Source organism: Phyllostomus hastatus, unplaced genomic scaffold (genome assembly GCF_019186645.2).
Source record: "Phyllostomus hastatus isolate PE091 unplaced genomic scaffold, TTU_PhHast_1.1 phas_contig_1, whole genome shotgun sequence".
Taxonomy (NCBI): Eukaryota; Metazoa; Chordata; class Mammalia; order Chiroptera; family Phyllostomidae; genus Phyllostomus; species Phyllostomus hastatus.
Genome location: NW_025333498.1, coordinates 44310403 through 44337489, shown reverse-complemented (window position 1 = coordinate 44337489; position 27087 = coordinate 44310403). Strand labels below are relative to the sequence as shown.

Here is a 27087-nt window from a genome sequence, read left to right as displayed (position 1 = left end):
GAGGAAAAAGAAACTTCATCTCAGTCAGGTTCACATCTCTAAGCATAGACTTAAGTTATTAAATGTTAAATGATAAATTGTTAAATTAAGAGACATTATAAAAGCAGCCTTTAATGCAATTGTAGCTTCTTAGAAAAAAAATTGTGATTTCATTTTTTCATTTGTTGGATTTTGCTCCAGTGATTAACTGCATATTTAACACAGGCTAAGAGAACTGGGTTAAGTTATTTTGTTTAGTTTTGGTGAAGTACAGAGTGAGAAGAGATAAGGGGTTTGCAGAATAAGTTAAATTAATTCAGTGCATGAAATATTTAGGGATTTATACTGAAGATGCTGCCACTAAAGGCTTATTAAAGAGATTGAGGAGAGTTTGGATAATTCATTTCATAATTCTTGGCTTGCAAAATCACATTTGGTGGGTCCCTGGTGGTTTTCTCTTACTGAATCTGAATATCATGCCTCAAGATGCTATTATAATAAGTGATGCTTTCCATTGGATAATATTTATTTGAAATTTCTTTTAGGAAATGTATAATGTTCAAAGAACACTAAGCATATTAAAATCTTTCCTTTTTTATTATTTATTGAATTTCTTCCAATATCTTTTCTCCAAATTATGTTAATATTTTCATTCTAAGTAATCCAACTCCCTGCCTGATTTTTAATTTTTGATGGCAAAGGATTCAAATTTCTAGTTTATGTACTATGAGATTGCATCTTAATTGTTATTGTTCATATTCAGTTTGTAGGAATGATTCATGAGCTTGTGATAATAGCTACTTATAAACTAATTTAATGGTTTTTAATTTTACTTTATTAACTTTAGAATATTTGTTTCTTAGGATTCATGCCAAGATTTCATTTAGACTATATTTCTATTGTATTTTGATTTTACCTGTCCTGTGTTCCAAGCGGTAGAAATCTTAAAATAAACTTAACTTTTCCCTAGGTTCTTTGTGATGTATTTTGAGTTTGAATGAATAATTTCTGAAATAATCATTTCTTTGTTTGACTTTAAACAGCTCTCTATCCATCTGTAAAGACCTTAGGGTATAAATAAATATGAGTGATATGCTTACCTAAGCTCCCTAAATTAGATGCCTAGTTCAGTGCATTTTGAAGAAGAGAAACTTACTATAGAAATTATAAGAGAACAGAGAAAGTCAAAAGAACATCTGTTAAGGTGAAAAAAAAAAGCATTGTATATGTAAAGCATATGGCTGTCATCTAGGTTGGCATTCTGCCAGCTCAGAAGCCTAAGTGCAGCGTTTAAGTAATTGGAGAATATTGCTGTATAGAATTTCAGATTTGTTTTTAAATATTCTACCATAGGTGATTTTTCCTTTGATTATGAATATACTTCAGCATTCTACATTTGGGCTTCATCTGCTAATAATTGTGTTATCTTAAGCTATTTGTCAAGCATCTTGAAACCTCAATTTCCATATCTATATAATGAGGGTAATAATAGTATCTACTTTATAGGAGTATTTGAAGATTAAGTGATTGCTTAGAACAGTGTCTGACTTATAACAAAACTCAATTAACATTTGTTTTTGTTGCTCTCAGAATTATTGAAACAACTATAAGAACCTAATGAGAAAAAAATGTACATTTCCCTAAGTTAAACTTATTTGACCATTTTCACAAGATTTTTGCTAATGGAGGAGCCAGATTACCTGGGCTCACATTTACTTTCCATCATTTGGAAGACAATATGGCAAAAAGAATTATCTAACATGTTCTTTTAGTAAATAGATTTTTTTATATTCTTACTTTATTTAAATGAACAATGTTCTCCAAAATTTTAATCTAGTTATGCAAAGAGTTATATTATGATGGGCTCTTATATTTAAAATATATAATTGATATTGTTTTTCATGAAAATATTCAAGCAACCTGAAAAATGTCAGATATTAAAGAAGTGATCTAAAGAATATTTTTACTTCATAGGGGATTATAGATAAAAATAAACTTTAATAAGATAAAAATGTCATTCATTTGTTATAATGCCTAATTAAATGATTAAATTTTTTTATCAAGTCAAAGTATAGAACAATTTATTTTGAAAAGATGCAATTATATCCAGAAGAAATGACATTTAGAATTTCATTTAGATTGAAGACTGATAGTACCAATGATTAAAAGAACATGGTAATTATTAATACTTAATATCAGAATACAGATGCAAAGGGAAAAAAGCATCATACAAAAAATCAGTGACAGTCTGAAATAATTAACCAGTACTGACTGTGAAGTACACATGAGATGGAATATATTTCCCCATTTTTTAAATGTCTTCTTGGCAGAAAACTATAAGAGAGTTTGTATTTATCATTTGTTTAGTTATGTTGATGAATATTTTCTTCAAGTAATTGTTTTGATCAGTAGACATCACTGTCACATTTAGATATGAGACTTCTGTGGTATGTTAAATAGGAAATTATATTATTCCTGCTCTGGAGTAATTTGACCCCATTTACTACTAGTTGTTAGGGAATTATGATATAAAACATGTCTATAAAATCTGTTATTTTCTTCTGTTTCTCTTACTCTAGTTTCCTTCTTTGAATAAATTCAATATTCATGTTGATGAAACTGACACTTATCTTCCTGAGTCTTTGGTTTCATTTCTTTCAGGGTTTAAATCCATTCAATGTATCACTCCTAACAGGATTTGTCAGCAACTCTGTCTTCCTCAGCTCTGCTTAACGTTGAACATACAGGTCTGAGTCCATTTTCCCTCTCAATTCTTTCCATTTCTCTATGTCCCCTGAATCCTTGCTTCTTGTTGAAGAGTCATAGGTCCCCTATAATTAAGAGGAAAAGGGTCACTCAAAGGCATGAATACTAGGAAGTAGGGATTGAGAGGGGTACCTACCTGCCCACCCTTTTGTTGAGTTAATATTTGTTTAATTAATTCTTACCCTCAGCCACACCTTGTGGGCAGGGACTCTTTATTACATGCAAATAAAAAAATAAAGAATTCTCTTTCACAAACTGTAGGTTTTTTTCCTTCTCTTTCAAAAGACTTAAAATGAGATAATAGTCAATTTCTCTGTTCCAAATGATGGTAAATGGGTCACGTTCATTCAGGGTGGAACCCCTTTCTTACTTTCTCCTTTTCATGCAAACAGTCTTAGCCTCAATAGAAAGGGTGAGACTGAGTTTTCCTTAGTACCCAGCACAGTTCCCTGCCTTCTGAAAAAAGGGGCTTTGAATAAATACATATCATAATAAACATAAACACCCCAAATAAACTAATATTTGGTATGGTGGTTTGCATTTCCCATTCAATTTAACTCATTGAAGTGGCTCAACTACCTGTTCAAATTAAGTAAGCCAGATTCTGATATGTAATACAAAAACATTTCATTTCAGAACTTTGATAAATATACTTTTAATTTTATTATTGATTCCAGTGCATTAGTAAATATACAAAAATGAAAAAGAAAGTTGCTAAATAAAAAAAGCATTGAAGTAGTCCCTCAATTATTATAGTGATCCCATTAAAAAGAAATGAAAAAATGTTGCCTTTTTATCAGAATTTGATAATTTTTAAGATCTATGTATGTATATGTCATCAGATCATAAACTTAGATGGGCAAATACTTTATTTTCTTCATATTTATCTATCAACTTATTAGATACAGGGAATACCATCTTGTAACTTCTAGGTAAACTTAGTAATGTTTCTGATTTTTCTCAGTGAATTCATAGTTTAAGCTCTGTCAGTAGAGAACTTGCTTTCTGTCCTTTGCCCTTAGGAAGACATCTAAGGTGGCAGGTATGGATGATGCATAGAGCACACAGACATAGGTAAGGGAGAGGCATCTGGCTCATAGCCACTCCTGGAACCTATTACAATGTACCTGGTACCTCTGTGATCATCTTCTCTCTACTGCTGCATGTTCCAAGACATTTGTGGAATTACCATGACCCCTTGCCCTTTATGCCAACCCTCCAGCTCCAATGAAAATGATGAGTTTTTCAGTCACTTCTGCTCCCTTCTCTGAGGTCACAGAAATCTCAGATACTCTCTCAGGTCTCTTTGAGTCTAGGTTGTAAATGGAGGTACTATCTCAGGTCCATTTTCCTAGCATTTTACATGAAGACTATGGGACCAAACTAGCATGGAGAGAGTATATACAAGCCCTTTGGAATGCCTCAGAAGGTGAGGGAACATGGCCCAGGCGATTTTTATCATTAGGTCCTCCTAAACATATCTGAAGTTCCTACTAACCCCTCAAACTCTCACCTCCCATTCCTGAGAACTTACCTGGGGGAAAGTGTGCAGCTGGGCTCAGTAGTAATAAGGTGAATCCAATCTTTATCTTCCAACTTTAAAGCTTCTCTTTCCTTAGCATGAGAAAACTTGAGTTTATTCATGGGTTACGTTCATTGTTTCTTCTATTCTCTTTTCTTTTCTTCTTTTTTTTTTGCTGTTTACAGCATAAAATCTATGCTCAGCCATATGAGACATGAGACAATTAGAATTCCAAAATATCTGTCTATTGCAAACCAGAAGCCTTGACTTTTAAAGATAACTGTCTCTGCTCTAAATTTCAAAAGCTCAATTTAGAACTCAAAGCTATAAAGTGTTTTGGTACTATCTATAGTGCTCTCTACTTAACAAATGATCCTGAAGCAATGAAATTTATTGGTTCACTCTGGAGAAGGAGTGGTAGGAAACCAGTTGTAAATTATGAAAAAAAATCTTAATTAGTATCTTTAGAGAATTTACTATCCCAAATATTTTCCCCAAACAGTACCATATTAATAGTTGTCCCTAAATCCATACATTTTTCAGGTGAGGGGAAACTGGGAATTAATGTGTGACCAAAAGGGCATAGTAACAGGAAGAGAACCTAAACTAGACCATTCATTTTCTAATCAGATTTAATACTTTATTCTGGAAAATTATTTAACAATAATTCTGAAGTTGAATATTAAGCATACATCTAGAAATTTAGTAAACTTAACTCTAAAAATTAGCAGAACCCATTTAGGATAAAACAATATACACAAAAAGAAAAATAAGAGTGGGAAAGGGAGGTGAGGGGGGATTAGCCCTATAGTCTATATGTGCTGGAAGTATAACACAGGTCAGGGAGGCACATCACACAAAATGCTCAGTGAGCCAAACAATGACTTGGCATTTGGTGGTCATTCACAGTGTCCATGTATACAACTGAAAATCGGATCAGTGTTCAAATGCTAGTGACTGGATAAAGAACAAATGGTAACCGCCTCTCCTGGAGACACAAACATGTATGTTAAAAGAAAGCTGAGATATTTGTTTGTTTACCTATGTGAATGATATCCCTTCTTATTTCCTAGGTAGATTTTTTCTCTTTCTGCTTTGTTATTTTTTTTTTTTTACTTGTTGATGAGCTAGAAGGTTAGTGATATGCAGGATTACTGAAATATAATCATTGGTTTTTGAGCATATAAATAAAACCACCCAAAACATTTCTCTTTAAATCAAGACTTTTGGGATGAACAGGAATAAATCATATAGAATTGGCAATTTACATTTTACCTAGTAACAAATAGTATAGTTTAGGTAGAATGTCAACCTCAAACAATATGAAATTCACTGCTGAGGTCTTTGAAATAAACCCAGTGGCCTGCGTGGAATTTCAAATAATTCCAGATAAATGTTTTTGCCTGAACTGAGGAAATGCCTTTTCTATTTTCTCCATTTTGAAATATATCCTGTCTCCACTACTTTTTACTGCAGACAATTCAAATTCCATCATTTAGGTCTTAGTTCAAACATCAAACACTTCTAGAATATACTTTACACTCAGAGTTTACTCTGTTAAAATTTTGGCAAGTTAACTTTTGAATAAAGCTTGCCCTGAGGTTTTGAAAATCAAAAGTGGACATTTTTATAGGTAAAGTATTAAGTCAATTACTATTAAGTAAACCTCATGGTTAATGATTGTTTTGACTGGAATGTATATAACCATAATTCAAATTGTTTTTAATAGATATACCCTTAAATGTGAAAACATGTATTTTAGAAAAAAATTGGCTATTTTTAATAAAGTAATTAAGTTCTTTTTTTCTATACAGTATAAGTTCAGAATTTTTTTAGTGTATGTGGCTGTTATAAATTACTACCAGAAAATTTTAGGTATTTTGTTATAACTATCTTTTAAATTTATTCTTAATGTTTTTCAAAGTAGATATACATTATGATCAATTTCAGTATCTCATATAAAAATATGCCATAAGTTTTTTATTTTCTCTTAGTTTAGCCCATGACCAGGATCAAAATGTGGTATGAACTCAAGTCTAATATGAGTTCATATTACAAGCCATGAGACTTATTTTGCTATTTTTATTTATTATTTTTCTATTAGATTCTCTGGTTACTCAAGATTTTATTTTATTTTTAAAAAACAATTTATTAAAAAGTCATTTATTTTTGTTCAGCTACAGTTGCCCTAATTTTTCCTCTATTACTCTCCTCTGCCCTACCCACTCCTCACCTGCCACATTCAATCCCCCACCCTCGGTTATCTTTGTCCCTGGCTCCTTTATACATACATGTTCTTTGACATAATCCCTCCCCTTCAATCCCCTGTTCCCCACTGTCTCGTCTGGTCACTGTCAGTTCTTTATTTCCATGTCTCTGGTTCTATTTTGTTCCCTCGTTTGTTTTGTTGAGTAGGATCCACTTATAGGTGAGATCATATGGTATTTGTCTTTCACCGCCTGGCTGATTTCCCTTAGCATAATGCTCTCCAGTTCCATTCCTGCTGTTGTAAAGGGTAGGAGTTACTTCTTTTTTTCTGCTGAGTAGTATTCCATTGTGTAAATGTACCATAGTTTTTTGACCACTCGTTTACTGATGGGCACTTAGGCTGTTTCCAGCACTTGGCTATTGTAAATAATGCTGCTATGAACATTGGTGTGCATAGGTTCTTTTGAATTAGTGTTTCAGGATTCTTAGGGTATACATACTCCTAGCAATGGAATTACTAGATCAAAAGGCAGATTTATTTGTAGTTTTTTGAGGAAATTCCACACTGTTTTCCACAGTGGCTGCACCTGTCTTCATTCCCACCAACCACATAGTAGGGTTCCCTTTTCTGCACAACCTCACCAGTACTTGTTACAGTTTGTTGATTTCTTTATGTTGGCCATTCTGACCGCTGTGAAGTGATATCTTACTGTGATTTTAATTTGCATCTCTCTGATGATTACTGACGCTGACACAGCATACTATCCTTTCATATGTCTCTTGGCCCTTTGTATGTCCTCCTTGGAAAAGTGTGTGTTCAGGTCCTTTGCCCATTTTTTAAAAGGTTTGTTTGTCTTCCTGGAGTGGAGTCATGTGAGTTCTTTATAATTTTGGAGATCAAACCCTTGTCTGAGGTATCATTGGCTAATATATTTTCCCATATGATTGGTTGCCTTTTCCTTTTGCTGATGTTTTCCTTGGCATTGCAGAAGGGTTTTTTTTGTTGTTGTTGTTGTTGTTTAGGTTTTTAATTTGATGTAGTCCCATTAGTTTATTCTTTCCTTTATATCCTTTGCTCTAGGGGACATATTGGTAAAAATATTGCTGTATGGAATATCTGAAATTGTCCTGCCTATGTTCTCCTCTAGGATTTTTAAGTTACCACAACTTATATTTAAGTCTTTTATTCATCTCAAGTTTATTTTTGTGCATGATGTAAATCGGTGGTCCAGTTTTATTTATTATTTTTTTTGCATGTAACTGTCCAGATGTCCCAATATCATGTATTGAAGATACTATTTTGCTTCATTTTATGCTCCTGCCCCCTTTGTCAAATAATAATTGACCATAGAAAGATGGGTCTCTTTCTGGGCTCTATTCTGTTCCATAGGTCTATGTGTCTGTTCTTATGCCAGTACCAGGCTGTTTTGATTACAGTGGTCTTGTAATACTATTTGATATCAGGTATTATAATCCCTCCTCTTTGTTCTTCTTTCTCAGAATTGCTGAGACTATTTGGGCTCATTTATGGTACTATATAAATTTTTGAAATATTTTTTCTATGTTTGTGAAATATGTCCTTTTTAATTTAATTTTTTTGTTTTTTCTATTAGTTCCATTCCATAAACAACAATAGATTTAGCAAGTTTTCTCTTTCTCCTACCTATTCTCTCATTAATCTGTATTTCATCCATCTTTACTTTCTTAGAGTTTACTTTGTATTTCTTGATCTGAGTATATTTCTATTCCTTTACCAGTAAATTATAGATTACCAGTGAAATTGTTCACTTCCCTCTACTAATTGCCTAGTTTTACATTGTCATATAACATTTCCTTTTTATGTTTTGTGCTCATATTTGTTTAATCTTAGTTTAATAATTAAATGTATTCATTAGTCACCACATATCTTTTCGTCATGATTTCCCAGTTTTCTCTTGCTGACTTAAGTTTCCCCTCAGGCAGATTTTCAAGAAGAGGTCATGGGAAAAATATTAGCTGAACTTCTGTTTGGTCAACACCAGTAACCTTTATACAGTTTGGCTTATCCAAACATAATACTTATAATTATGTTTTCCTTCTCTTTCTTTGAGAACTATAGGTGTTTCTAGAGTATTCTCTGTCATTACGGTTGTATTAGATAAATTTGAAGCCAAGCTGATATTTTTTCCTTGGTTCTGTTTTCACTTTTTTTTTGCTTGGAACCAAATTTTTTTTCTTCATCTGTAAAATCCAATAACACTAATAAGCTATAAATGCAATTAATGACGCTGGGTTAATTCTCCCAAATCTTTCAGAGACAACGTTGCATTTTTTTCAATATGTTGATTCAAGTCACTTTTTATTTAATCGAAATTGTCCTGAATTACAACTTTTTAAAAAGTTTTTCTTTTGCTTTTCTTCTTTGAGAGCTCACTTGTTGTAGAACTTTTTTGTCTGATAATTATGTTTGTAATTTTCTCCCTAAACTATTTTGAACCTTTCCCTTTTCTTTTCCTTTTTGTTTATTTTTTCCCCCTTACAGCTATCCTCTTTCATGTCTTCCAGGTAGTTTCCTGCCTTCTTTGCATCCTTTCCAAATTCTTCTCTTTTTTGTGTGTTTTACTTTTATTTTCTAATCCTTTTTTGATTCTTGTGAACTCATTTTTAATTCTCCTATTGTCAAGCTATATCAGTCTTATTCTTGCAATTCTACTTAGTAATTTTCTGTCTTATAGAGTATTATTTTATTAAGTTTCTATTGTTTTGTTTATTTATTCACTTGCTTCATAGTCTTTTAAAAGTAAAAATTTATTTAGGTGGACTTGGCTATCAGAAATACTATATTACTCTTTCTTCAATTTTGTGTTTTTAAATATATTTTATTGATTATGCTATTACAGTTGTCTTATTTCACCCCCTTTACTCCCCTCCACCCTGCACACCCTCTCCCACCCACATTCCCCTGCTTTAGTCATGTCCATGTGTCATAAGTTCTTTAGCTTCTACATTTGCCATACTATTCTTGCCCTCTTCTGTCTATTTTCTACCTACCATCTATGCAACTTATTCTCTGTACCTTTTCCCTCTCTCTCCTCCTCCCACTCCCCTGTTGCTAACCCTCCATGTGATCTCCATTTCTGTGGTTCTGTTCCTGTTCTAGTTGACCAATTAGTTTGTTTTTGTTTTAGGTGTAGTTGTTAAGAATTGTGAGTTTGCTGTCATTTTACTATAAATGTTTTTTATCTTCTTTTTCTTAGATAAATCCCTTTAACATTTCATAAAATAAGGGCTTGGTGATGATGACCTCCTTTAACTTGACCTTATCTGGTGGCACTTTATCTGCCCTTCTATTCTAAATGAAAGCTTTGCTGGATAAAGCAATCTTGGATGTAGGTCCTTGCCTTTCATGACTTGGAATACTTCTTTCCAGCCCCTTCTTGCCTGCAAGGTCTCTTTTGAGAAATTAGCTGATAATTTGATGGGAACTCCTTTGTAGGTTACTGTCCCCTTATCTCTTGCTGCTTCTAGGATTCTCTCCTTCATTTTTCACTTTGGCTAATGTAATTATGATGTGCCTTGGTGTGTTTCTCCTTGGATCCAACTTATTTGGGACTCTCTGAGCTTCCTGGACGTCCTGGAAGTCTATTTCCTTTGCCAGATTGGGGAAGTTCCCCTTTATTATTTGTTCAAATAACTTTTCCACTTGTTGCTCTTCCCCTTCCCCTTCTGGTTCCCCTATAATTCAGATGTTGGAACAAGTGGAAAGATATCCTGGAGTTTCCTAAGCCTCTCCTCATTTTTTGAATTCTTATTTCTCCATTCCTTTCTGTTTGATTGTTGCTTTTTTCCTTGTGGTCCACTCCATTGATTTGAGTCCCAGTTTTTTTCTCATCACTATTGGCTCCCTGTGCATTTTCCTTCATTTCAATTAGCATAGCCTTCATTTTTTCATTTAATTTGTGACCAAATTCAACCAATTCTGTGAGCATCCTGACCACCAGTGCTTTTGAACTGTGCATCTGATAGGTTATCTATGTCTTCATTGCTTAGTTGTATTTGCACTGGAGCTTTGATCTATTCTTCCCTTTGGGCCATTTTTTTGTTTTTGTCTTGTCATGCCTGTTACGTATAAGGGGCAGAGCCCTAGGTGTTCACCAGGGCGGGGCAACCCAGTTGCTGGGTTATGATGTTGTATGTGGGGGCAGGGTCCAAGAGGGAACAATGGCACTTACTCTGCTCTCTGTTGAAGAGTGTCTTTTCTGACACTTCCCTCAAGCTAACTGGGCCTTCCTGGTGCTAATTCCTGTGTTGGTGGGCTTGTGCACATTCTAGGACTCCATAGGTCTCTCCAATACAATACACTCTCCTATGAGGCTAGGAGTCTCTCCCTGCACCTCAACCCCCACAGGTGTTTTCAGTCAGTGTCCCAAGGCTCTATTTCCTGAGGCTGGGACCCTGGGTTGTGAGGTCTGTCCTACTGCCCAGTTTCATCTGGCTTATCTGTATGCGAATGTGCGACTGTTCCAACAGCCAGCTGCCTTGCACACAGTGCTTTACTTCACAATCGCTGCCTCACTGGGTCTGCCAGCCACCTGTGTGTCCAGGGGCCGCTTGCTGTGGTCTTGCGCCCGGGATGCCTCAAGAGCCCCGTACCACCACTTTTTGTGCTGTGATCCCTCTCTGCCTGGTTGCCTGACTCTGCCTTTCTTACCAGTCCAGATGAATGTTTATATTTTAACTCCTTGGTTATGCAACTTCCATACAGTTCAATTTTCTGTCAGATCTGGTTGTTACCTTGTTTCTAACCTGTTGCTGACCTTATTTTGGTTGTGCAGGGAAGCACAGTGTGTCTACCTACACCTCCATCTTGGCCAGAAGTCTCAATTTTGTGTTTTTAATCTATTTTATAATTTTTCATCTAATATGCATACATAAGCATACATGTATATGATTTTTCCTATATATCTTATATTTTATGTCTAGCCAATTAACGCTTTTATTAAAATATAAAGGCACTTGATTTCTTTGGAAAATTATTCAAAATTTTTCAACTATTATATAAGTTGTTTTATACCATTTCCCTTTAGGATCTTTATTGTAAAAAAAATATTGTTTTAATTGCTTTTCCTTTTTGAGCTTTAGCTATGTTTTAAAATAGAAAAAACTTACCATTTTTGTTTTTCATTTTATTTTAAACAAAAAAAGGTCACTATATAATAGTTCTTTGCAAAAAACAATGTAACTATCAATAGGAATAAATTGATTTTATCCTTATTCTTGATAAAGTTATAAGCATTCCTTGTTTTAGGATATCATATAGAATTTATATACTTAAATATTTGATGACTCATTTCACAAGTGGTTTCAATATGCAGGCCCTGGATTACTGTGTTAACTGTGCTTATTTTTGTAGACCAAAATATCTAATGATGTTACTTATATTTTAGGTTAGTGGGATGGTTTGGTCATGAACTCAGCACTAGATTTAAAATGGATAACAGTAAGTATACTCCATTTTACTTTGTAAGTAATTTTATTTTAACTTTATCTTAATTTTCATCTGTCTTTGTACAATATGTAATATATATGCCACATGGAGAGGGCACTTTGAAAATGCCACTGAGAATTTTTAAAATAAAAAATGACATTTCCAGTGTAAGACTAAGTGTTTGTAGCTTTTAACATGATTTTGAGTCTATCCCTTTGTAGGGAGATCAGAGGAAATAAAATCTAACATAAAGGGCTCAGATCTCATTAATATGGAGTATCCAAAGCATGAGGCAGTGAGGGCAAGAAGGAATTTTTGGCTTGAAGTCAGACCCAGAGAGACTTGGGTGTCAATCCCACTTTGCTGCTTAATACTTCTGTGATGCTACACAAGTTACATCATCCTGTTTTTTGTTGTTGTTGTTGTTGTTGTTGTTGTTCTTCTTCTTCTTCTTCTTCTTTGTCTTACATATTTCACATGAATAACATCTCTTTCAGGATTTGTTTGGGGGGTAAGGACAATTAAAAACAGCAAACAGCAGTGTTATTGAAGAAATGTTCATTTTTATCTCCTCTTCTCCCAATTTTTCCTCCTTTTGTAACTTCTGCCACTTACTAAACAGTAGCAGTTAAACTTCAGTAGGTAGAAATGAAAGTACACCAGGCACAGCGGGCTCCCAAACTGCCCTGCTTCTTTTCCTCAGTAACTGTTTTCAATCACATGGGATACAAAAAGCTTCACAAATGTTGTGAGAGTTCAATATAAACAAACTTGATTGTTCAAATTGCTCTCAACCCTGAGATAGTATTTTAACCCAATTCACATTTGCAGAAATCAAGATGCAAAGGATGAAGATGGGCTCTTCTAGTCAGATCAGAAAATGTCTTTTTTTTATGTTGGCTGCTGAAATAATTAGCTATGTTGCTATTCTAGTTACTTAAATTCTTTGTGCTGGATTTCTTGTCTGTAAATGAGGGAGCTGGATTAGATCAGGGGACAAAGTTTTTCTATGAAGGGCTGGATAGGAGATATTTTAAGCTTTGGGGGCCAAACTGTCACTGTGGCAAATACTCATCTCTGCCTTTGTAGTGCTAAAGTCATCATAGACATACATAAATGAATGAGTGTGGCTCTATTCCAATAAAGCTTTATTTATAGAAACAAGTGGTGGGCCACATTTGGCCCACAGGACATTGTTTGCCTAATTTGGATTAGATGAATCTCTAAAGATACAGAATATTCTAAATTTCTTTCAGGCAGTTTTAGTTTTAATTGGGATTCTAGTCAGCAATCTTAACTCTATTGGATTTAACTTTCTACTATTCAATCTAATTCATTCTAATTAGCATACTATCTTATATTTACCTTTTTACTATATCGCACTTAGGCAGATTGTTTTTTTAAAACCTCTTTTAATTTTCCCCCCTAAGAGAAACCATTTGACTTACAGCTGAAAGTCACCTTCATAGGTCATTTCATTCATATGCCTGCCTTTGGGCAACATTACAATTACAAGCCATTTAAATCCTGATGTTTTTCTCTCATTGACATGGTTTCAGACAGAATAGCAAGGCGTGGAATAGGACAAGAAATATGGGTTTGGGAATAGCAGAGGTCAGGGTCCAGAGAAACTTCTAAAAGAGGCCATTTTTATCTTATGTCTAAGGTCTCTAGCTTTTGACAGGTTGCCAAAAAGGTGAAAGCAGGGAAGACAATCATTGCAGGTGAATGGGGAAATGTGCCAATTTTTAGGTCTATGGATTTTCTCTTAAACATCACAGAAGTCTTAGGGATAAAAACATTTTAATCTTATATATTCTCTCTCTACTAATTTACTGTTATTGAAGAAAATCAAATAATGAACATTTTTAAAGATGTATTCTATGAAAATGACAATATTAATTTTTCAGAGCTGCAGTTAATCCCTGGGGCCCATGGATTTAGAATTTCAAATCCTCCCATATTCCTGGTCTGTCCCTTACAGGCTAGTTTAGAGGTAAGTGATCTTCACTTCGATCTTCCCACATCTCTACCTTTTTGTTACCTGATTGGGGCATGTTGTAGTACTTTTGCTGATAATCAGCAAGATTATAAGTGTTCACTGTGCACAAACGCTGTACACAAACACTGTGCTAAGGGTGGTTTCTTCCTTTAGGACAGTGACTGTATGTGAATTGTTACCTTTCATGTAGATATCCAGTCCCTAACAGAATGCTGGGCACTTAAATGTTAAATAGAACAAACCAGGGGAGACATATTTTTAGTTCCACTTAGAATTTGTGTGAACTTGAATGAGCTATTTAATCTTCTATTGGTCTCTCTATATACAAAATAAACATTCAATAGTTAATTCTCAATTAATCCCATCATTCAATATTTATTCATTAAGGAATTACTATGTGCCAGACAATGCTGTGATTACTGGGGAGTCTGCTTCTTCTAGTTCTGTGAATCAATGAACTGACAAAGCCCCATGTGACAAAGCTATAGGAGGACCAGCTTTAAGGAGGGGAAATAAGAAAATACGTATAAAAAGTGAGAATAAAACCAAGATTGTGTAAGATTGTTTCATGAACTCCAGTATTTTTTTTTTTAATTAGGGCTTCAGTGCCATTATATCTGTATATAATCTCTACTGTTACCGGCTGAATATTTTTCTTTAAATTCATTCATATTTATTTACTTAAATAAAGTTACTCTTACTCTAAATAATTATATCCAAGGAATTAATTTGTTTTCATAGATATGCATAAATATCTGCTTATTTCTATATATCTAGATGTTCATATGTATCTTTATATATTCCAGCTAATTTTTGGATATTAATTGATTTTAGAGTAAGGCTAAATTTATTTAAGTAAATGTATTTTAATAATTATATATCATACTAATATTAATAGTTACATTAAGAAAATATATATTCCATACACATATTTAAGTAAAGTATAAGTGTGCATATATATTTCTAATAGAGATTTCAAATATATAGCTATTCAAATAGAATTTTTATTTTAAAAAAATGAAGAACCTCCTAAAATAGTGTAGTTTATGATATTTTAGGAAACCTTTGTGGAGCGACCGGATAAAGACTTTCAAAATTTCTTCTAAACCTAAAATTCTAGGAATTCATCAACATTTATAGTAGTTTCTCATTTTGCCCACTGGGCGGCAGTGCCACGTTCCTCTGTTTCTAAACAACTACCACTAGATTTTTGATAATCCACTTGTTTCATTCTATCCCAATTTAAAAAGAACAGGTACTCAGTTTGACCACTAGATGGAACTTGTGCTGTTCAAACTTTTTAGCATTTTTTTTTAAGTTAAAATAGAATCAGGAATAAAATTTTTTTCCAGTGATATATTTTGGGGGAGAAGATGCTTAGCAAATTAGATAATGATATTTGAATTGTTTTTATAATATACATTTAGAAAAATATGTTAATCATTTTAAAACAAAATAAAGTTTTGCTTACTTTTCCAGTTTATATCAGGGAGAAGGAGTTACATTATTTGAAACAGACACAAAGGCATACTTAGGAAAAAACCTAGTACTTAAAGTAAATTTCCTCTTATTTTTTCCTCTTATTTTTCTTATCTTTGTAAGTACTCATCCATCTCAAGACATTTTCTTTTAAACATTCCAGTTGGGTATTTCCTCTGCGGTGGGCAGGCTCTTTCAGGAAGGATTCAGCCCTTCTGCAATGGGAAGAGTCAGATTCTCATTTCCCCTACCACTAGTTTCCTACCAGAGTGAGTTATAGTCACCTAGACAAGGTTTATATTATCAGCTGAAATGGGAAGACTGATTTCTCTTTGCCTTTAATTTTAACTTAACCCTAGCAAAACAACCTAAGAGCCACCAGAAGAGGGATGTGCACTTCCCTGGAGCTTATTATCACCTAAGTATCTCTCTTTTTTAAAGATTTTATTTATTTATTTTTAGAGAGAGGGGAAGGGAAGGAGAAAGACAGGGAGAGAAACATCAATGTGTCAGTGCCTCTCACATGTTCCCTACTGGGGACCTGGTCTGCAACCCTGGCATGTGCCCTGACTGGGAAGCAAATCAGTGACCCTTTAGTTCTTAGACTGACACTCAATCCACTTAGTCACACCAGCTAGGGCTCACCTAAGTATTTCTTTGAAGCCTCATAGAAATACCTAACTGGAATCCTTCACTGTTGAGGCTATGGTCTAACCAAAATTATATTTAAGTAATCAAACCTTATGTTAAAGAAAGGTTTCTTAAAAAATTTTTCCTCCACATCATAAATTGCAAAATTCTGAAGTTACAAACTCATACATTTCATTGCTTCCCATTGTCTTCCTAGTGTTAAACTATTCTGCTTGCTAGATGATTTTGAGTTTGCCATGTGAGTAAAACATGAGTAAATTACTTGCACTGATACTTTGTTTAAAAGTTATTGCATGTAAAACATATATAATTGAAGCTTGAATAAATGGAAGAAATAAATATGTGAATAAAACTACCTTTCTTTGTTGTCCCTACTTCTCTTTCAAAATATATTGTACACTGCCAAATGTCAACTGCAGGAGAGATTCTATGCATAAGAATCAGTGTGCATGACCATGATCTCAGATTTACAGTATAATTTTTAAACAAAGATTAAAATGACTTTGTTTATAATTACATACATTTGATTCATACTTTTAAAATAGGGCTTTAAAATCTGTATCAAACTGTCTTTTTCTTCATATGGTTGCCTCTAAATCATTTATGAAGTACCTTTAAAAGTATTGTAGGTCAAGGAAAAGAGCGTGAGAGCCAGTTGGCAAATATTCACCCCTCACAGGGACACTAAGTGTGGCTTACAAAAATGACAACTACTTGTTCATTGTTTTGCCTCAGATTTTAAAGTGAAGATGTTTAGACCATAGTACTCAGAGGTCTCCTCAATCTTCCAATTACCAACTTGAAATTAAATATCTATATTGTAGTTTGAAAGATCATACTTGATCTTTCAAATATGCTTGTATAAACAACTTTTAGATCCTTCCAGAACATAAATTTAAAATGAAATAAATAACTTCAAAATAAAAATTAGACTATTCAAATAAAATACATGGGAAGTCAGAACAAATTTACTATGCATTGCCACAGAAAGTTATTAGGGAGCCATTTTTAAGAATTTGAGAGAAAAATATGACAATTGAAATCATCATGCTATGCTTATTTTTTCTATTTAAGTTTATCTAACTTTTCTAGCTTTGCATGCATTTTACTCAAGAAAAAAAAGAAAAAGAGAGAAAAAAAAAACAGGTAAACTCTGCCCAGAATTTCATTATAAACTAAGTATTTTCAAGCTACTTTTTATTTTTTAATTATTTTTTCAGTACTGAAAGCATGGAAATAACAAGAAGCAAAGAACAAAAGATTATCTTTGTTTCCTCTTTTATTATCTGTTAACTCCTCCTATTAGCCCATCTTGATAGTTTTACGTGAGGTTTCAGAAGAGACATTTATACTCCGTAAGAAGACTTTTAGAGTGCTTAGGAATGCAGCTACCCTTGTAGTTGTAAAGGGGAAAATAGTTTTAGATTTAAGTTATTTTATTGTTAATGAAGAATAGCAGCATATTAAAACTGAGATATTTGTTATAAAAATGGATTCTAGTTATCAAGATAAATTTTCAAGAAGAAAACTTCTTGTAAAAAAAGTATGAATTTAAATAATATTTCCCAAAGTCTTGCTAACCTATGAACACAAATGAAATATTAAAAGTACTACTTCACACATTGCCCCTGTCTGCATCTTCTGTGGCCTACATCAGAACCAAAAAAATTTCCAGAATTATTTATTAAAATTTCTTCAAATCATTATTAATCTCCCAAGTGAAGCTTCAAAAGTATCCTCTAAGTTTTTGAATTCCCAACCTGTTAGTCAAAACACTGGTGGGCCACTATACTGATGATGCCCCTATACTCCATGAGAATGCTGTTTCTTAAACCAGGCTCACTTGTTCTAAAACTTGGAGGATTTCCTTGAGTCCTCACTGTGCCAGATGTGTTACATTTTGTCTTAAACAAGGAAATAAAGAGATGCCTCCTACCAAACTCCATGTAACCGGGGTTACCTGAATCATAAAGAAGTATAAGGGGGAGTTCTGGCCAAGATGGAGGCCTAGGTAATAATGCTTCATTTCCTCACACAACCAAAGAAGGATAATATCCAATTTAAAAGCAAAAAAACAAGCAGAACTTCCCCCAAATCAAACTGCCTGGAACTCCAACAACCAAGGAGATAAACATTCATCCAGACTGGTTGGAGGGGCGGAGATGGGAAGACAGGTAGAGAGGACACCTGGCAAGGTAGCGGTCTACATAGGCGAGGCAGGGGCTGGTGGATTGGGTGCTCCCACATTCACACATAGATAAGCTAAGAGGAACACTGGGGAATAAGACAGATGATGAAACCTAGGGTTTCAGTGGAGGACACTAAAGACTCAAAAACCTCTGGCTGTAAAAATCTGTGGGGGGTGCAGCTGCAGAAGAGACTCCAGTCTCACAGGAGAGTATGCTGGAGAGGCCCACAGGGTCCTAGAATGTACACAAGCCCACCCACCTAAGAATCAGCACTTGAAAGGGCACAGTCCACTTGTGGGAAGTGAGGGAAGTGATGGAAAGTGGGTGAGAGCCGAGCAAGTGGCATTGTTCCCTCTCTGACCCCTCCCCTACAGGGAGCACCACAACAGTAAAGAGGATTGCCCTACCCTGGCAAATAACTAAGGCTCTGCCCCTTACAATGTCACAGCTACAAGACAAAGAAATATGGTCCAAATGAAAGAAAAGATCAAAATTCCAGATAAAGAACTAAGAGATGAGGATATAGAAAATCTGTCTAATGAAGAGTTCAAAACACTGGTAATCAAGATGCTCACAGAAATGGTTGAGCTTGGTCACAAAATGAAGGAAGAAATGAAAGCTACACAAAGTGAAATAAAGGAAAATATACAGGGAACCAACAGTGAAGGGAAAGAAACTGGTACCCAAATCAATGATTTGGAACAAAAGGAAGAAATAAACATTTGACCAGAACAGAATCAAGAGACAAGAATTCAAAAAAATGAAGGGAGGCTTAGGAGCCCCTGGGACAACTTTAAGCACTACAACATCCTAATCATAGGGGTGTGAGGGAAAGAAGAGAAGAATAGCAAGGAATTGAAAACTTATTTGAACAAATAATGAAGGAAAACTTCTCTAATCTTGTGAAGGAAATAGACTTCCAAGAAGTCCAGGAAGCTCAGAGATTCTCTAAGATTTTGGATCCAAGAACAAACACACCAACCACATCATAATTAAGTTACCCAAGATTAAAAATAATAAAAATAAAGAGAGAATCTTAAAAGCAGCAAGAGAAAAGGAGACAGTTACCTACAAAGGAGTTCCCATAAGACTATCAGCCAATTTCTCAAAAGAAACCTTGCAGGCAAGAAAGAGAGTGGCAGGAAAGTATTTGAAGTCATGAAAGGGAAGGACCTCCATCCAAGATTACTCTATCCAGCAAAGCTATCATTTAGAATGGAAGGACAGATAAAGTGCTTTCCAGATAAGGTCAAATTAAAGGAGTTCATCATGACCAAGCTCTTGTTTTATGAAATGTTAAAGGGACTTACTTAAGAAAAAGAAAATAATAAAAAATCTGAACAGTAAAATGAGAACAAACTCACAACTATCAACAACTAACCCTAAAAAACAAAAACAAATAAGCAAACATCTAGAATAGGAACAGAATCATAGAAATGGAGATAACATGGAGGATCATCAGCAGGGAGTGGAAGGGAGGAAGTGGGTGAAAAGGTACAGAAAATAGAAACATAGATGGTAGTACAAAATAGACAGGGGGAGGGTAAGAATAATATAGGAAATGAAGAAGCCAAAGAACTTACATGCATGGCATGGACATGAACAAAGTGGGGAGAAGGGTGCTAGAGGGTGGAAGAGTGCTGGGTGGAGGTAAATAAAGATGAGAAAAAAATGGGACAACTGTAAGAGTGTAATCAATAAAACATACTTTAAAAAATCATTAAAAATGAAGTAGAAGTGTGCACCCCCTCCCCACAAAAAGGCAGAAGTATCTTCTTGTGGGTAAGTCCCTTGCAGTACAGGCTGCCTCCACTAGGTGAGTGTTCCAGGAACTCATCTGTATCAGTGTACCAGCTGGCTTGTGAGAGGCTGCATTGGGCTTCAGTGACTTTTTCTGAGGACTCTTTCAATGCATTTGTCTATTTCATGATGGGTGATTTATGAGCGCACCAGCCCACACTGATCTGAGTTTTCGGTAGTTTTTGACCAAAAACAGCCTGACTCCCATGCCCCACCCTCCCTATTCACCTAATCGCACCCTGAGCGACTTGTTTTTGTTTGTTTCTCTGGATGAAAAGAAGTCCTCAGAGGGGATCGTTTTGCCCACATGAAAGAGGTGAAACAAAAAATGGCAGAAGCAATAAAAGGCATCAAAATCGATGAGTACACAAATTGTGAACAGTGGAAAAAATGCCTTGGTAGGAATATTGCATCACATCGAGAGTACTTTGAATGTGACAAATTTAAGCATGGAAGGATAAATATACCATTTTTAGTAAATAAATTCCATTTTGGGGGTCCCCCTCATATACTGTGATAAAAGTTATGCAAACATGATCTCAAAATATATGTGCTTACCCTTCTTTATAGTTTCTTTCCTTTTTACATTTTCATAAACTAATTTTTACCATAGATCTTAGGCACTTCAACATACCATTTTTTTCTTTCATTGTTAAGAAGAGAAACCTTTACCTTTTCACTTAAAAGACAAACTTTACAACTCTTTGGCATTTCTAATTGCCAGAATCATTACTCCTTCACTTTGGGGACATTAATAAGTAAAGCAAAGACTTCCTGACTCAAGGCACCACGATACCATGACCGTCAGTCTGATATACAAGATGGTGGCTAAAGAACAAGACGCACAGCATAGAAACACTGAGCAAAGAGATGCTCACATTCTGGGCCAGAGGAGAAGTGCAGCAGGTTTTCATTATGCTGCTTAGAATGGTGCACAATTTAAAGCTCATGAATTGTCTATTTCTGGAGTTTTATGTAATATGGTTGGACCTTTGATGGCAAGAAAAACACCATAAATATGGGGGTATTAGTGTGTCCTTCTCATTGGGATCTCAGATGCCTGCTGAAACAGAGACCAGCTTTATTTGTAGCTGACATTTCTCCTGGCTGCAGACATCATCTGTGAGGTCTGGTTGGCAGGAGAGACAGAAGCCATTGTATCCTCTTTGGGAGATGAGTGGTTCAGGCCAGAGTCATGGTAAAGCAGGTAGTTAGAAGTGGTCTTATTTTAGATATATTTTAAAGATAGAGCTACCAGGTTTTGCAGATGAACTTGTGTGAAGTGTTTGGAAAAAAAAGGAGTCAAGGACGACACCCAAGTGATGGACCTAAGCAACTGGTGGGGAGGGAATTGTCAAAATCCGAGGTGGTGAGGGAGTAAGTGACTTCGGGATGAATATCAGGAATCCAGTTTTGAATATGTTTATATTGAAATGCCTTTTATATATGTATCCAACTAGAATGTCAAGCAACAGTGGGATATGTGATTCTGGATGAGAAAGTCCTGATTGGTAAAAATCGTTTTGTTTTTCAAATCATTGTTCATAGGAAAAATAAAAGGTTAAAAAAAACTGCAACTCCCTTCCTCTCCTTCGTCTAAATCTATAGCCTCCATATGCAAAAAGAGTGAAGAAAATGTATGCCTAAATTATTTGAGTTTTATAAGAATGTCTGCCCACATATATGTGCATATATGAGTATACAGATATAAGTGTTTTTACAGACTTTATAAAGTGTAGCTATCACTGAATGACCCTGTGTTTGCTCTGTGGCATGACATGATAGACTAAAGGGACAGTAAGTGGCATGCCAGTGCATCACACTCTGTCTGAAGTTCATTTAGCTCTTCTGTGTAGGATGTATTTTTAAACTCTACTTGACCTGAAGGAATAAGCTAGAAAAGCATGTCTGTTCTGACCTCTAATGTTCTAACACCAGTTATTGTGTGCCCTTGTCACTCATCTTAATATAAGACACCTCAGGCAGGAAATTGCAGTGCTTTCAGACCAATGCTAGAGTTTAACAGTGAAAAAGAATGATGAAAGAAGAAAAACAGGAAAAAAAGGAAAAAAAGAAAGACTGCTGCTTCAGAACTAATAAATGTATCATCTAACATTTTTGCTTTCTTGTCTGATAAAACTTAGCTTTATTATTTAACTGCTTGTTTCCTTAATGTGAAACTGGAGGAGATTTAGGAATTGGTAAAACAGTTCTAAATAATATTTGTAACACCAGCTTCCACATATGCGAGCACATGTAGCTCTTATTATATTATTTTGTGGGCCAAACTTTCTATCCAATGGGAAAAGAGTCTTCTTCATTATGATTGTAAAAAATGCTTTTGGAGAAAGTGTTTGAATTTTATGATACTTAAATTTATTTATTAAGGGGTGCTTATACTAATTATACTAAGCTAATTTAAAATAACTCTGAAGGGACATTATATCAACTTTATTTTTAGTAGCAAAAGACTTAAAATAGCACATGTTTTTACAAAAAACTATTTAAAACGGGATGATTTTGGGAGATATTAAAAGTGGTCATTTCTTTGTTTTATGCATGATTTACAGTTAAGTTTTACTTCTTTGTAGATCAAAGGATTAACATTATTTATCTGACTATTTCTCATTCTACAGATCTTTAACAAAGCAACTATGAAAGCATTGAGAAGAAAGTCTATTTTACTTACTGGTTATCTGGAATACATGATCAAGCATTACTATGGCAAAGATAAAGCAGAAACCAAGAAACCGGTTGCGAACATAATTACACCATCCAATATCGAGGATCGTGGTTGCCAGCTAACATTATCATTTTCTGTTCCGATAACATATTTATTCCAAGAATTAGAAAAAAGAGGAGTGGTTGTAAGTATATCTCTTGCTTTTACCTACTACTAGGGTTTTTCTATGCATTGCATATTAGGGATAAAATCTGGGTTATTTGGTTTATTCATTGCTGCTTGTTATTTCACATCAATCAGACAGTTAGTAAGCATAAATTAAGTGCCAACTAAATATTCAGCACTTGCTAATTGAAAGACACAGAGATCTGTCACCTCAGATAAAAGAGAAGAAACCACAAATTTTTACATATACAGAATAGCTTTATGTGATTTATCTACTTTCTTTATAGCTTGATCAGCAAATATTGTTTCATCATAATTACAATATGTTTTAAGCAGTTTTAGTAGTAAAAGCCCTAATATATAGTTATTGAATAAACAGAATTAAAGAACAATTCAATATGGTGAAAGGAAAAAGAAGTCAGTCTTATTTTGTTGTTTGATTAAACTAACTTATTTTCAACATTGTCACTTGTCATAAAATATACATGGACATATCTCAGGAGTGTTAATATTGTATAAAATAATTTCTTTAACCATTGGACCTAAGTGGCCTTCTTAGTCTTTTGAAAGAAGCTAGTAAGTGTTAACAGAATAATTTCAGGAAAAAATGGTGATAACAAATCTATTTCCAGTGATAATGTAATCTAAGAACTGTTCCACTCATGTGGCCCTCCGAAACTTTGGAAGGGGTCACCACAGATTCTGGAAGCACAAATCAGAATATCAGCATTCCAAACCAGTCCCTACTGTGTACAAGCTATGTGCTCTTGAGAAAGTTAGTTAACATCTGTTTTTTGGTTGCAAATCTGAGGTTGTCTAGAAAGTATCCAGCCACACAATATGAAAAAGAGACATTTACTGAAGATAACTAGATACAAGAAACATATTACATAGGATGATGATGCCTCAGACCCCTTCAAATTAGGCACCTTGGGACCTCACATAGTTCTCCCAGTCACCATCAGCTGCCCTGTCATATTTTCCTGGATCTCATTGACAGTCTAAAATCTCTTCCCTTTCACAAGACATAATGCTTAAGTGGGCACATTGTTGTGAGGAAGCTGCTGGTCACCAGTTGCCCATAGCTGTGGTCTTCTGAATCATCTGAAGTTTCCACAGAGGAATGTTCAAGCTTAACACAATTTTTTTTAGACTTTATTTATTTATTTTTAGAGAGGGGAGAAGGGAGGGAGAAAGAGAGAGAGAAACATCAATGTGTGGTTGCCTCTCACACAGCCCCCACTGGGGACCTGGCCCACAGCCCAGGCATGTGCCCTGACTGGGAATTGAACTGGTGATCCTTTGGTTTGCAGCCTGCACTCAATCCACTGAGCTACACCAGCCCGGGCTTAACACAAACTTTGATGAGAATTTGTTGCTGTGCTTGCTCAATCACATTGAATGTAATTGCCACACAGTACACATGTTCACTCAGTGGTGTCTACCACCCCCACTGACTAGAACAGTGAAGTTGTCATTGTCCACACATGCTCATTCCAGTCAACTCTCCCTGGCTGCCAGGTTACATCGATGTTGTGCAAACTGTTCTTGCTATATTAACAATGATTGGGCTTTTTCTGGATAGACCTTGTAAACTTTCTTCAAGAAACTGTTATGGGAATTAAATGGACCTATACACATAAACCATTTACTACGCAGGCTAGCCTGTAGTGGATATCTCTTAAGATAGTTGTAATGATCTTCAGGCTCGGCCAACTTCTCTGGGCCTATATCATAATATTTCAGCAGTCTCAGTATAAAACAAAATTAATTTTCCTCTGTAGTAAATAATAAAAACATTTATTTGAGCAAAAGGACATACAACCTGCAAATACAGGTTCAGGTATTAATCTAAATTGTGTTCTCCATTTCCCTGACAAAGGAGAGGCTGCCTTTTATAATGAAAGTTTCCACCTAGGTTTCCAATTATGTCCATTTTATGTAAATAAAGTATTCAAATTGTGCTGTTCCAATTGGTTAGTGCAGAGTAAAATAAGCATACAAATTGTGCTATTCTGATTGAATTGGCCAGGTCTCACTATGTTGGTAAAAAGATAAAACTGGGCATTACCCCCAGTTATTGACTCAGACAGCATAAACAAGCTGTGGGGAGCCAAGAGTTTAATCTGAAGTGTTTCTCGGTGTACCAAGTACTTTGTGTGAAGAGCCTCAGTCTGCTAATGGTCACCAGACTCTTACTTAAAAACCAGGCCCTTTGTTCATCCTGGGCAGTCCAGCTCAGCAGATAAATCTTTTTCAGTGTTCATATCAAATGAATTTTCTTCTCAAGGCTCATTCGAGGAATTCAATCAGCTCCTTGTTTGCAAGATTAAGAATTAGAGAAGTCAATGCAAGGATAATTGTCTAAAACTTTCCAGAATAGTGTTTAGTACTCATTCATTTAAATGTGTTCAAAATTCCAGGCTCCCCAGGGTCTCCCCAGGGTCTCCCCATAGACAAATCATGTGTATGCTCTATTAAATGCATAAAGAAAATGACTACTGCCCCCTGGCTGGTATAGCTCAGTGGATTGAATGCAGGCCTGCAAACCAAAGGGCAGTAGGTTTGATTCTCAGCCAGGGCACATGCCTGGGTTGCAGGTGGGGTACCCCATGGTGGGGTACGAGAGGCAACCACACATTGATGTTTCTGTCTCTCTCTTTTTCCCTCCCTTCCCCTCTCTAAAAATAAATACATAAAAATAAAAATAAATTACTGCTGAGTGGACTTCAGAAAGCACTTCTGCATATTCATGTAATAACCCATTAATATTTTAGTTATAACTAAAAGGAGGGTTTCAAATAACATAGAAACACCATATTTTAATTAAAGTGAAATCAACATGACTGTTACATGTAAGTTTGTCTTTAATTCAAATATTCACTATGAGAATAATGCTAACTGTTGTGACTTTATTTTTCCCCCACAGTGTGACAAACGGGGACCAAATGGCATCCGAGTGGCCCCAGTTCCTCTCTACAACTCTTTCCATGACGTTTATAAATTTATCAATCTGTTCAATGCTGCACTTGATGCTTCAAAAGAAAAAAATATCGGTGTTTAGAACAAATCAAGCAAATGATATTGAAAGCTTCTGTGATGATTTCGTTATTTTTATTCATTTTAATTATTAGAAGTATTAAAAAACTTACTACACATAACTAGCAATAAATTGTATACTTTACAAAAAATCTGGTACAACTTTTATGAGTCAGTGTCCCTGAGGAATCTATGATTAATTTTGTGGATGAAGATCCTCAGTGTTCCAAATACTATGTTCACAATCTTCTTTAGCTGGCACATTTCATGGTCAGCATTTTTATTGGTTCAATTTATAACTTGACTATTTCATGATATATATGAATTTTGTGTCAATTTTATAAATATTACTTTAGTTTTAATTTCCCAAAGACTTTTTTGTAAGAACCACAGTTGAACAGTCTGATATATGCATGATTTTGCAATATTCTATCTACCTCTAATTTAAGGAACAGAAAATACTCTTTCTAAGGTAGTGTCATTCAAATGTTTTTGGCTACAGTCCACACTAAGAAATATATCTAATAACAGAAATCAATATTGGTGTGTGTATATGCCTTATTTTATTTAATTTAGTATATAATTTTTAATAATATTTTAACATCTGTGAAAGAAAAGTCTTTCAATTTTCAATCAACTGTTTCTTACAATTGCCATTGGCCACTCTTTCCCATTACCATACTTGATATTAGCATAATTCTCATAATGAATAGATATCATCTTAGTTCCAATTAAAAATGATATCTATAACAAAAAACAAATGTTTTGTAAATTATTCACCTGTGTTTGATATTTATTATTTTATTTTATCTTATTGCTGTAATTGTTGGTTGAAACACAATAAATTGATTTTACCACCCACTCTTGGGTGAATTTTCTGAATCATTTTTCAAGGATGTCTCTTTATATAAAGTTATCATATTTCCTCTTTGTTTAATGGAAACTTCCCCTGATAAAAGACGTTTGATGTTACTCTGTCACTGAAATAGTGAAATAAGTCACCCCATGATAAGTGGATTGAGGACTGGAATTAGGAAATGACTGCTTCCTCACTCAACCTCTGTCCCAAATCTCTGGACCTTTCTTATCCACTATGAAAACTTCAGTTGCTCTCAGCTCTGCTGGATTTCCATAGCT

At 34.7% G+C, this 27087-nt stretch overlaps 1 protein-coding gene across 1 annotated transcript in view; it reads left to right on the top strand.

Annotated features, from left to right (window-relative positions):
- KYNU (kynureninase) overlaps window positions 1–26832 on the top strand; it is a 93105-nt gene extending 66273 nt beyond the window's left edge. The window contains exons 11-14 of the mRNA XM_045831535.1: window positions 11902–11954; window positions 13853–13938; window positions 22700–22930; window positions 25841–26832. Of these exons, the coding sequence (XP_045687491.1) occupies window positions 11902–11954; window positions 13853–13938; window positions 22700–22930; window positions 25841–25975 (505 nt within the window). The 3' untranslated portion in view covers window positions 25976–26832. The remainder of the gene's footprint in view (window positions 1–11901; window positions 11955–13852; window positions 13939–22699; window positions 22931–25840) is intronic.
- The last annotated feature ends 255 nt before the right edge of the window (window positions 26833–27087 follow it).